The following is a 13,631-nucleotide window of genomic DNA, read 5'->3' as shown; positions in this document are numbered from 1 at the left end:
AGTCTGCAACCACATTAAAATTTTTATTTCCTGGTGTGATAACGTTTCAATTGTGTGTCTCGGAACCGGGCGTAAATATGTTCCCATTGTGAGAATGTCTGTGTTAATGTAACTCTGCTCTCTTATGCATGACGCAAATAGTAAGGGATCAGCGGTAAACGAGGCCACGCATTGTCTGCCCCCCGCCCTCCCTCTGCTTGTCAGGAAGCAAGCTGATTGGCCGAGGCCTAGCAAAGGGTGCCCGGGGATCCAAAACTGCAGGCCGCACTTAGCTTACCGTCAAAAATAAACCAAAACAATAACAGACAAAACTGAGAAGGGGGAGAAACACCGATAGAGTCAGAAGACGACGCTATCAGGTAAATTTATTTTGAATCGGTTAGAAAGGCATGTGGAATAAGACGCAAGGGCCCAGTCGGCCGTAGCGGGCCTCTTTCAGCCTTTTCGAAAAACAACATGGAAGATAATGCGGCACAAGCTGCTTCACTTAGCTTAGCAGGCTAGCTAGCCGATCGGACCGCTGTCGTCAAGCGGATTAGAGCGATATTCAAAACAACAATATTATGAGGCAGATGGGCTTGTTGCTTATGCTAATGAATTTATTACCATTGTAACGTTGTGTTATTTTTTAGCGCAAATGGTCAAATAAAAGCGGTTGTTGCGTTCCTTGAATTAGCCATTATGCTAAAACAAAATGGCGCTCGGCGGAACAGCCCTAGCTTGCTTGCTAGTTAGCTCTGGTGGGTGGAGGGCGGTAGCCGCCCTAGTATGCATTGCATAACGTCTGCGGTACTTTCATTGGCGGCCATAAACTCGGAGCATGTGTAGTTTTGTGCAAAGAGTCCAGACTGCAGTATTGTTTTAAAACGACAACTGCGGCAGTACCGTGCTCGATTTACCCCAAAGTGATATATCCTTGTAAATCAGGGACCCGTCACGTCACTACAGCCCGTTGCAGACATTACATATTGGGCTTATTTCGAGCCGTCATGTGACGGAAATGCTTTGCCTCCCACAAAAACAAGCAGGACTCTTCTTTCAAGAGAAATCAGAGCCGCTGCCCGTGAGCTTGTCCTCCTGCACACTGAGCGGGACAGCCTTTTGTCTCAGCTGGGCTGCAGCCATCAGGCTCGACCAGCTCCAGGTGTACAGCTATATGTCCTTAGGTTGAAGCTGCTTGTAGTACTCTTGATAAGCAATGGATGGAGCCCGTGGTCAACAACACAACTGCCCTCTTCCTCAGTGGCAGCATAGTTTTTACTATTATATATTTTACTCATACAGATATCATATTTATGGCGGCACCAGTGCCTTTTTATTACAACCACGAGTCCATGTAGAAATGCTGTGTGTTGTAATGTCTTTACAACACTGGAGACTACACTTAAGTAACTCACTACCCCTTTTTGTTTCTCTTCCATTATCAGTGCATTTCTTGGTAGTACCAATTGTTTTTATTTTTCTTTGTCAGAGGGCTTGATTACCTTGATGGAAGGAAGCACGTCAGATATCCTATTGGTTGTATTCTAGGGGTTTTGTCATCCAATGTGAAGGTATGTATTGAATACTAGTCATTGTGATGTTTATAGGTGGTGCTTTCACTTTCTTTTTTGTAATGCACACCAACAAAGTGCAATAAAACAGTTAACACAGTCTATGCCGCAATTTTCAGTCTTTTTTTCTGAGTAAAGACATGGATCAAGGAGGAGGGGTGTTGGAGCTACACACTCAGGAGCTGAAGATGCCCCACGCTATGATCATGCAAGACTTTGGTAGGTGGCCAAGTACGACATGGTGACAACTAGTAATTTCAGCATGCAACATGTTGTCCAAGACAGATTTTCACACAAGCAAAAATAAAGCTGAAGTGAACAGATCTTGAAGATAAAATCTGTAATTTCTGAAAACCATGTTAATTACTGTTGACCATGATAAGAGACCCTTTTCATACACTTCCTTATTGACAAATGCCACTCTTAAAAATTAAGCCACAGTAACAATATATAATCAGTCTGGCACAGCATACAATTAACACAAAGGTAGGGTGTCTTCACAAACACACAACAAGCTGCTCTATCTTTGCTGTAGCTAGATTCTGAAAAAAATGGGTTGAAGCTGTCATTGTCATCTTATCATTTAAAACTTTTATTTTCATGTTCCCCTTTCTGTGTCTTTACAGTTGCAGGAATGGGGGGTCTGGCTCACATTGACGGGGAGCACATTGTGGTGTCTGTGCCCGAGGGTATGCTTCTTTCTGATGTGATGACAGACGAGGGCATCCTCCTGGAGCATGAGCTTGAGGTGGAAGGCTTAGAGACTCAGGTGGTCCAAGGCCTAGAGACGGAGGTGGTTGAAGGCCTGGAGACAGAAGTGGTGGAGAGCTTGCATGCAGATGTTGAAGGCTTGGAGGCAGAAGTGGTTGAAGGGCTACAGACACAGGTGGTAGAGCTGGAGGCTCAGGTCGTTGAGGGCCTAGAGGGTGAGGTAGAAGTGGAGGGTCTGGAGGCGCACGTGGTGGAGGGCCTGGAAACTGAGGTAGATGTTGAGGACCTGGAAGCTCACGTTGTTGAGGGTCTTGAGGAAGAGGTGGAAGTGGAGGGTTTAGAAGCTGAGGTTGTTGAAGGCCTGGAGGTAGATGTGGAAAGTCTGCAGTCTCAAGGGGTTGAGGCCCATGAAATTACCACCGAAGACATGGTGTCCTCAGAACACAGCGTGATCATGCCTGAGAACATTCTGGGCTCAGAGGTTGCAATAGAGGAGGCTCTGGACCACCGTCATCATCATCATCATCATGTCCTGACTTCAGACCTCATCCAGGATTCAAACCACCACCATGATGACATGCCGGACCAGGTGTTTGTGGCAGAACTACTGTCTGAGCACCAGGACAACACTCTGGACCACCAGCTTGTGTCAGAGGGCTTGATGGTGACAGAGGCCAACTCTGAGACTATAATCCACGAACAGCTGCCAGCTGAGGCTGTTCCCCTGCAGACAGATGAGGACGATGATGCAAGAAGCAGCTCTGAGGATTACCTCATGATCTCCTGTAAGACAGCTTGCCATATGACAACTTATATTAATAAATATTGTTCTTATGCAGTGCCGTGTTTAATTATTGCCGATTTTTCATAACTAAAGCTATTTGTGTCACTGTAGTGGATGAGGTGGGAGAAAAGCTAGACATCGGAGACACTCCCCTGGAGATCAGCACTGAGGTGATGGAAGACAAGGAATCTAAAGAAGAGGACGGCTCTGAAGTCATCAAAGTCTACATTTTCAAAGCTGAAGCAGATGATGATTTAGGCAAGTGACTTTAAGAATAATGATTTCAACAGTACAAGTAGATTGTTCACAGTTAAATCAAATTTACATCATGGCTTTGATTAAACTGTAATTTGTCTCTCTTCCAGGTGGAACGGAGGTTATAACAGAGGATGATTACCAGAATGGCCATCCTGACCTGGAAGCGGCATCATCAGGCAGACTGGGAGTTGGCCGTGACAAGATGGTCTACATGGCAGTCAAGAACCATCCAAAAGAAGAAGAGGATGATGACGATGACAGCGATGATGATGACGATGATGACATCGGTATGTTGCTTTGTGAAACAGCTTCTAGTCCATTTTGTCAGACAGGTCGTGTGGCTGTCAGTAAGTAGGTGTCAAACCTTCACGCGTTGACTTTTTTTTTTGCCTGTCTGTGCAGTATGCACAGCAAATGTCAACACTTAGATATACAACATGTTTATGACATGACAGTGCCATTTTCTTCCAATGAAAAGTTTCTTCTATCCTGTCGATAATGGAATCTGGACTGTCTGTGCAGGTAATACCATTGATCAGGTGAAGAATGGAGCGGCTACACAATTTCTGCAAATCCGAGAGGGCCTGGGCGCCAACCGTGTCCTCAAACCTAAAACTAAGAAAAAGAAGAAAGGAGACACACGACAGTGTCAGACTGGTATAAACAGCATAAAATTCTGTTATGAGATTTGTGTGGTTTGATAATAAGCATTTAACACCTTTTTAAAAGGCTGTTAACAGTATTTATTTATTTATCCATCATCTCTTCCAGCTGTTATCATCGGACCAGATGGCATGCCTTTGACTGTCTACCCCTGCCACATATGTGGGAAGAAATTTCGCTCAAGAGGCTTCCTCAAATGTCACATGAAAAACCACCCGGACCACCTGCTTAAGAAGAAGTACCAGTGTACAGACTGCGACTTTACCACCAACAAAAAGGTCAGTTTCCACAACCACTTGGAGAGTCACAAGCTGCTGAGTCACAACAATGAGCGCTCTCCAGAGTACACCGAGTACACACGGCGCTACCACGAGTCCAGCCCGCTGGGCTCTGACAAGCTCATCGTCAAGGACCGGGAGCCCAAACTGCATCACTGCAAGTACTGCGATTACGAGACAGCTGAACAGGGCCTGCTCAACCGTCACCTCCTGGCTGTGCACAGTAAGAACTTTGCACATGTGTGTGTCGAGTGCGCTAAAGGCTTCCGCCACCCGTCAGAGCTGAAGAAACACATGCGGACCCACACAGGCGAGAAGCCGTACCACTGCCCGCACTGCGAGTTCCGCTGTGCAGATCAGTCCAACCTAAAGACTCACATCAAGAGCAAGCACGGTGCAGATCTGCCTTTCAAGTGCAGCCACTGTCCCCAAGCCTACGCGGACGCACGGGAACTCCAGCGTCATATAGAGATGGTGCAAGGCCACAAGACCCACCAGTGCCCACACTGTGAGCACAAGAGCACCAACTCCAGTGACCTGAAACGACACATTATCTCTGTTCACACCAAGGACTTCCCTCATCAGTGTGACGTGTGTGAGAAAGGCTTTCACAGGCCCTCAGAGTTGAAGAAACATGCGGAGACACACAAAGGCAACAAGGTGCACCAGTGCCGGCATTGTAACTTCAACGCTCCCGACACCTTCACTTTGAGTCGCCATATCCTGTCCTTGCATACGAAGGACCTCCCCTTTAAGTGCAAGCGCTGCCGGCGAGGCTTCCGGCAGCCCGCTGAGCTGAAGAAGCACATGAAGACGCACAGTGGTAGAAAGGTTTATCAGTGCCAGTATTGTGAGTACAACAGTACGGACGCTTCTGGCTTCAAGCGCCATGTCATCTCCATTCACACCAAGGACTACCCCCACCGCTGCGACTACTGCACCAAGGGCTTTAGGAGGCCTTCGGAGAAGAGCCAGCACATAGCCAGGCATCACAAAGACATGTTGATGTAACGCCATCGCACACACAAACACACTCCTCTTTCCCGAGTAAATCTGTGTCACACACCCAGAGGTAATTTTAGTGTATTAACAAAGAAATGACGGATGTATGGTGTTGATGAAGACGACAACATTATAATTGCCGTTCTGTGTTCTGTGTCGTAATGGGTGTAAACCTCCTCCCCCAGGGGTAATGCAAGAACACATTTTAGATGGGGGTGAAGTCTAAAAAAGACGGTGTGTACACTGAGTGGGACAGCTGTAAATTGTGTTTTGTTTTGTTGCAGAATCACATATGAACATATATTCAGGGTCTCAAATGTCTATATTTTTATACCCACTCAGCTGAAATGCTGCAAGATGATGACTGTGTCCTGTAAAACAGAAAGTGGTGCTTTGTGAACGTCATGCCAGTTCTTCAGATGAGGTGGAATGAGTACCAGAAAAGTTTTGCCCTCATAGTACCAACTAGTATCTCTTTTCCTTATTAACCAGCTTTTACCCTGACATTTGTTTTCAATGTCATCTGGTCTTAAAGGGGCAGGGCCATTCATGAGATCATAAATGGTTTTGAGCAATGTTGACACGCATTACGCACCTTAAAAACTTATTTCAGTAAATCTAACACTTGACCTTTCCATCACTTTGGATTTTTCTACCAAGTCTGAACACTTGGTGTTACCTTAAATTAATCATGTATAATATAGGCTATATTCTGTTAAATATGTCTTAAAAGCTGAATCAGTCTGGTCTGATCAGCAGTGTCTAACAACGAGGAGAAGCGGTGCAGTTGGTATTTTAGTAGAATATCCCTTTAGTGTACACAACACGTTTGACACAGAAATCTGCTATTATATCTGCTATGATGGTGCCGATTGTTCACGTCACAAGAACTCGACAGATGGTTGGTTTCACATTTGATTCTCCCTGTATTGGTTACATCTGACGGCCACTGTACGTTGCGTATGTGACGTTACCTATGACACAGATGTGCTCTCAGCTAACCATTTGCAATCATGCCTTACATCTGTTGGTCTTTATCCCTTAAGCACTGATGAACACAGCTAATCAGAAAATAAGTGATTTTTAACTCTCAAACATGCTGTATCAATACCATTCTCTCAGAGATTGTGTGTTTGAGTCCCTGGAAAGCACTTTAATAACTTTTTTTTTTTGTATTTTAATTACGTGTGTGTACATATATATAGATATATACATGTATCTGTATATATATCTATATATATAAACCCTAGATGATAAACAATTACAGAGCTTTGTGAGTTGGTAAAGGTAAAGATTGTTTTGAGTGTTCTAGCAAGTGGGCACGATCCATCACTGCATCAAAACTGAATTGTCATCGAAAGTGGTGGGTGAAACCATTTATTGTTTTGTTCTATGGATAAGTGATTGGGTTTTGTGTTTTGTTTGTGCTCACTAACAAGTTTCCCAGACCCTCGTCCTACAGTCCTAAATAACTCCACCCAATCCCATACACGGGATTATCCCCTTCAAGTCAGTGGTCATCATATTGGCATTAGTCTTTAAAGTATGCACATATGCTGTCTCCATGAAATTAATTGTGGTATATATTAAAAATCCCTGCATTTCGTGTACCTTAGTCTATATTTTCTTTCAGTCTGATTGTGGATAAACTACTGGTGGGGAAGAACCAAAATAAACAATTATCTTTTTACGCTTTTTGTCCTTTCTGTCCTGCAAAACAGGAATAGTCTTTACATGACGTCTTCAAAGATGTAGTCAGCAGTTTTATTATCATATAACACAGGTTTATGCACATACATAATTTAAACAGAGGGTTAGTTACAGCAAATCTGTTTTGTTGAAGCATTCAGAGGAACAGACAGAATTAAAATTAAATAGTTCCACTCATCATCATTTCATTCAGTAGGTTTATAGGCCTGACTTAAAAGGACATCACGCAGGACCAGTTCTGACACACCGATCAGCCACAACATTAAAACCGCTGACAGTTGAAGTGACTAACAGTGATCATGTAATTACAGTGCAATGTACTGCTGGGAAATCCTGGGTCCCAGCATTCATGTGGATGCCACTTGACACATACCACCCACCCAAACACGGTAGCAGACCAAGTACACCTACTCATTGCAACAGCACTCCCCACTTGCAGTGGCCCCCCAGCAGGACAATGCACAGTGCCACACTGCTCAGGAATGGCCCAAAGAATGTGAGCTCAAGGCGTCAACCTGGCCTCCATATTCCCCAGATCCCAATCAAGCATCCATGGTACCCCAGCTCACAACCTGCAGGAGTCAAAGAATCCACCGCCAGCACCTGGTGCCAGACACCACAGGACCCTGAAAAGTCCTGTGTCAGTGCCTCAGCAGGTCAAAGCCAAATGTGAAGCAAGGAGGCCCCACTGTGGATCAGACTTAACTCGGGGTTAGCAGCACATCCCACAGATGCTCGATTGGATTGGGATCTGGGTAATTTGAAAGCCAGGTTGACACCTTCAGGTCTTTGACAAGTGCCTCAGACCATCTCTGAGCAGTTTTTGTGGTGTGAAACGACACGTTCTGCTGAGGGGACCACTGCCTTAAGGAGTGCTGTTACTATGAGGGGATGTGCTTTGTTTATAATGGTATGTGGATGCATTGTACATGTCAAAGTGGCATCCACATGAATGCCAGGACCAAAGGTTTCCCTGCAAAGCAATGCAAATAAGATAAGGATGTACGGAACCATTTAATATGGATTCTGTTTGTTCCTCAGAACAGAGTATTTTCTACCTTGAGTGACTTTCATGCCCCTAACCACCTCTGTAGATCAGTGAAATAGTTCAGGGCAGATGAAAATGAAGCACCCATCACTCTCTATCATCCTGTCTGGGAACTTAACACATGCTTAATCTACAACCTGCTTCACTAGGTCTGTTTTTTGTGAGTGTCTGTGTTTGTAGTTGTAGCAGTCGGTTCATCACCATGTTCACACATTTGTTGTGATTGTACTACTTTGGTCAAACATTGAGAAGTGATGTAATATGCCAGTAAGCCTCAGTAACTGCAATTCCAGCAGTCGACAAGCCGTTGATCTGTTTGTAAAAGGGAATTCAGAATTTCATTTGATCACCAGCTCATCGTCCGACACATCTGTGTATGAGGAGGCTGAGCTGTACTGCCCAATCTGGATACTTTCCCCAAGACACTGTAGTCTTCCACTTAAGGTGACAGAGTGAAATTGATTTAATCTTAAAGCTTCAGACTCAAAGCACTGTAAAGCTTTCCAAAGTTTTACTTTAATATTAATTTCTATTTCACCAATTGCAGTGATGCAATCCCACAGCATCAAGAGCATCTCCAACTCAACAAGTAGATCATCACATATAAGCAGAGGTCTTTCAAGTGCTTCAAAGAAAGTTCAGAGCCTCACTGGCTTTGCAAAAAGCTGAGACAACAGTATGGGTTGAATAACAGCCATAATCTTCTAGGTCGGGAAGAACAGAGAACCAGCAGTTGCACCATTCTTAAGCCGGAACTGAACGTGAATTAGTTTACTCAGCTAACTTACAGGTACATAAGTCAGTTTCAGCCATTTTAGGAAACATAGTGGCTCTGCATAACAGTGTGGTCATTTTTTGCCCATTGAATCAGACATAATGTAAGAAAATAACAGGCGTTACTTATAACATAAACAATAGCTCCTTTTTATTCGAGTGTCCCAGTAACTATGACATTGTGACAGTGAGCCAGCAGGCACAGTATCAGGACCCTGAAACTGAAGCAGCTAATTGAAATTTTGCCGTCATCAACTTTATAATTTATACCCACGCTTTGTATAGTGTGAAATGTCAAATATGTCCTCTGTAAAAAAGTATATTATACACACACAAAATAGGCTGGCATAGTGAGTCCAAATCAGGGGTCTTCAAAGTTTTTCAGACATAGGACCGCTTAGCTGAAAGAGAGACAGAGCAGGGACCCCCTACTACATATATTGCATTAATTTGAGCCGAATATAGGCGGCGGCCTGAAGTGCTGTGTATAAATATATTTGTATGGTGCATACAAGACTGGGTTATTAAAATCCTAACTATCAGATAGCTAGCAGATTCATAATTTTATACATCATGTTTGTTTCTGAGGTGGACAGTATTTCAGAGCCTGTTGCAGGTGCCACACAGGAATTAAGTGTTGACTAGATAACATGATTGCACAAGGATTCATGGGTAACAGTTACCCTTTCATCAGTGCATGGGATACATTTTAATGTACATTTTAATTACAGTAACTTAAATTAAAACTTTGGACCCATTTTGCCTTTAGAGCTGCCTTAATTCTTTGTAGCCTAGATTCAACAAGGTGCTGGAAACATTCCTCAGAGATTTTGGTCCATACTGACATGATAGCATCACACAGTTGCTGCAGATTTGTCGGCTGCACATCCATGATACGAATCTCCCGTTCCACCACATCCCAAAGGTGCTGTATTGGATTGAGATCTGGTGACTGTGGAGGCCATTGGAGTACAGTGAACTCATTGTCATGTTCAAGAAACCAGTTTGAGATGATTTGAGCTTTGTGACATGGTGCGTTATCCTGCTGGAAGTAGCCATCAGCAGATGGGTACACTGTGGTCATAAAGGGATGGACACGGTCAGCAACAATACTCTGGTAGGCTGTGGTGTTTAAACCATGCTCCGTTGGTACTAAGGGGCCCAAAGTGTACCAAGAAAATATCCGCCACACCATTACACCACCATCAGCCTGAACCGTTGATACAAGGCAGGATGGATCCATGCTTTCATGTTGTTTACGCCAAATTCTGACCCTACCATCTGAATGTAGCAGACAAAGTGGCTGGTGAGTGTATTTAAATAGACCCCAGACCCCAGATCCCAGTCAGAGTTTCATCAGAGGTCAAAATGTTGTCTATTTGAATTAATTTTTGCTTTGGCATACAAGCATTACTTTTCTCAGTAATGCTGTTTCTTACAGTACCTCAGCATCTGCATGTGACATGATCAGTTTCAGTCATGTGCTTACTTAAAATTCAGACAGATAACTTCAGGAAAAAGGGAGAGATCAGTAAGAGTGATGGTTATGAATGTGGAGACACATTTGTCAGTCATTAAATAGTTTATAGGGAGGATGTGATTGGTTTGGGCATGGCCTTAGAGAGGAAGGAAACAAACAAAAGGATGATTAAATGACTTGGGTGTAACCGTCAAGAGAGGAAAGGCACAGACTGAGTCAGAAAGAAAGTGGAGCAAAGTGATTTGATTAAAAAGTTTTCAGGAGTGATACTGTGGGTGTGTGGGGGCTGCTGGGACGAGATGGCCTTCCTGGTTGAATATCCACTTTAATTTCATTAATGTGTTGTTCATCTGTCAGACAGATGCTGTCAATTCAGACTCCCTCTCATGATTAAATAAACAACTGCATCTTTTTCCTCTCTACTTAGACTCACAGGGGATTTGACTCCTTCAGCGCACTGAAACTCTGTGTGTAGCTGAGATGCGTTGCAGTCGTGTCTTGTTTCGCTTCCACGTCGCCCGTCTTGAAAGATGTATGATGCCTCGTGCTGAGGGAAATGAGGCTGTGCAGACGGGTCCACATGGGCACCGCTAACACCTGATAGATGCAACAGCCTGTTCATTTTTTTGTTGATCCCTCAGAATATCTCATAAATCACTTACTGGTGCAGCTGTCAGCAGAAATCGCTGAGAACGTGGAGATCAATATGCAGACATATCCACAAAATCCTCCCTAAGTAACCCGACGACTTTGTCAGGTTGTTTTTCTCTGAATACACGCGATTAAGCAACAGCAGTGGCAGTAAGTACATTTTCCCATTTCCTGTGTGAGTATGCTGAACCACTATCTCTCTCCCGAGCCTCTTCTCTGCCTATTTTGAATCAGCAGAGCATCAAACACACACACACACACACCTACCGGCCTCAGAAGGCCATCACTGTGATGAGAATTGACAGACGTACACAGTTAATCCAGCCGTTGCAGAAGGTCAAACTAATTTATTTGATGTAGTCGTTTCGCCCATTTTTCTGAAGATCAATGAGCTATTGTCCGGATGTGATTAGAATGATGAAACTGCCAGTAAAAAGCCAGGGTCACATGCTGATGAGCATGGATTTTTTACTGATTTTAGAGTCAGCAGGTGACAAGGTGCACTTGCACACAAATATTTCAGTCACTTAATCATTTGAAATCACTGGCATGGGTTAATATTTGACGATAATCCTGAATTGTAAGTATGGTTCTGCATCAGAGCATATTATTTTGGATGTTTTGTTTTGGACCGCACAGCATTCTGGGCATATTGCTTGTGCATATTTCAATGAAGGGAATGGCAAATGGAGCTGGGGACTGTGTCATCAACTCATCTCATTGGCAGACAGCACTGCCATATTACCTCCAGATCCTGCGGTGGCCCACATAACCAGAGTGGTCCGAGCCAGATTGTCGTCGACAAGGCTGTAAGTGCTGCAAGCCAGCTGGAGAGTGCGGGGCCTTCAGGGAAATCAGTGCCAGAATGCTTGGAGACGGGCAAAATTGGCCTGCTGATTAGTCAGAGAAAGGACTGTGTGGCGGACTACACATGACAAGAGAGGGAAAAAGAGAGACACATGGAGCATAAATAGCAGGCGGCCTGTTGACTGTGCAGGTCTCTCTGACTCACCCATGCCCCTTTTGTTGTGTTTATACTGAGACTACAGGATGTGTCATCTGATCTGATGTACCTCAGTCTGAGAAATTACTGCCAAAAGCCACTAAGTGAGTGGACCTTGACTTTGCATAGTTTTGTCACAGTGTTATTACAAAGGTCAACAATGAACTTTCATGCATATCGTTGGAATCAAAGAGCTACTGAGTTCACACACAGACCCATCTCCATGACACCTGAGCCAAAATGATCCACCCACGAAGACTGTGTGATATGACTGACAGCTAAGGAAAGTCGGTAAGTGGGCCTTGAGTGGGGATTATTTTTTCAGACGTTATTTCTTCAGATTCTTGAATTCAGTAGTTGTTGATGCCACTGGTGCTGCAAAAAGTAAACACAGATGAAAACATATTTCATATTAACATTTTAACTCCTTTCAAATTATAAAACTGCTGAACACAATAAATTATTAGTGCACAGGTAGGGGAAATACTCAGACCTCTACCTTAGTAAAAGTAGCAGTACCACAGTGTAGGAATACTCTATTACAAACAAAAATCACATGTTCAAAGTTTTACTTAAGTAAAATATACTTAAAGTGCTAAAAGTAAAAATATTCATTATGCATACTTACCCATTTCAGAATAATATAGGCCATATATTATTTTATTGGATTATTGGATCATTGCATTACTCTATAATAATAAATCACTAGTTCCAACCCATTATCTACAGCATACCATACCATGACTTAGTCATACCAAAAATTAGAAAAAAACAACAAAACATTCAGCCACAGGGGGAGCCACAGCGATCGGTCGCATTTTAGCCATTTTTAAGCATTTTTCTGTTGTTATAGTGCCACTCAGTTGCCAATAAGAGTTAAATTTCTCCAGTCACCTTGAGGCGTCCTGTTCTACCTATCTACCAAGTTTAGTAAAAATCCATATGGTGGTTAGGCCTAGATAAGAAATTAGCTCTCTAGCGCCCCCATTTTGTTTGATGGGGTCAATAATGGAGTGGTCCCCTCAGATTATGTGTGGTCATATGCCTACAAAGTTGTGTGGTGATCGGTGAAACCCTTGAGATGTTATACACCTTTATTTGATGAGCCACACCCTCCACAATATTCATTGCCTTATAGAAGCTCAGTTTTAGTAAGTTTTCCAACTTTTGCCAAGAGGGAACTTTAGATATTGGTCCCTAGATTATGTTCACCCAGTTTCATGCAGATCGGTCAAACTTCCTAGGAAGAGATCGATTTTAAGTGTTTTTCAAAAAAAAATTCAAAATGGCGGAAAATCTATATAACCGGAAGTTATGGGTTCTTGAGGCAAATTTGTTCCTCGTGAGGAAAGGCATCTCTGTGCAAAGTTTCATGTCTCTGTGACATACGGGGCATGAGATATGCCCATTCAAAGTTTGCAATTTCAATCGGTTGCTATAGCGCCCCCCTTTGGCCAATTGATGTAATATTGCTTCATTTGCATCCTCCCATGACCCTCTACCACTGTGCCAAATTTCACATGGATCGACCAAGTCAGTGAGGAGAAAAATGTGGAACAGACAGACACACAGAGTTTTTGTCATTATATAGTAAGATATAGTAAGATACTTTATAACTTGATTTATATTTTGTCTAAATAATTTAAGATAGATAGATAGATAGATAGATAGACAGATAGATAGATAGATAGATAGATAGATAGATAGATAGATAGA

At 43.3% G+C, this 13,631-nt stretch overlaps 1 protein-coding gene across 1 annotated transcript; it reads left to right on the top strand.

Annotated features, from left to right (window-relative positions):
- Positions 1 to 201: 201 nt before the first annotated feature.
- znf711 (zinc finger protein 711) lies at positions 202 to 6,939 on the top strand. Its single transcript, XM_033633497.2, has 8 exons — positions 202 to 359; positions 1,472 to 1,553; positions 1,673 to 1,772; positions 2,180 to 3,049; positions 3,160 to 3,306; positions 3,414 to 3,593; positions 3,829 to 3,963; positions 4,078 to 6,939. The coding sequence occupies exons 3-8, from the start codon at positions 1,694 to 1,696 to the stop codon at positions 5,256 to 5,258; spliced, it is 2,592 nt and encodes an 863-aa protein (XP_033489388.1). The 5' UTR covers positions 202 to 359; positions 1,472 to 1,553; positions 1,673 to 1,693; the 3' UTR covers positions 5,259 to 6,939.
- The last annotated feature ends 6,692 nt before the right edge of the window (positions 6,940 to 13,631 follow it).

Source organism: Epinephelus lanceolatus, chromosome 7, assembly GCF_041903045.1.
Source record: "Epinephelus lanceolatus isolate andai-2023 chromosome 7, ASM4190304v1, whole genome shotgun sequence".
NCBI lineage: Eukaryota > Metazoa > Chordata > Actinopteri > Perciformes > Serranidae > Epinephelus > Epinephelus lanceolatus.
The sequence above is the reverse complement of the archived record's forward strand: the minus strand, read 5'-3'. Positions and strand labels throughout refer to the sequence as shown.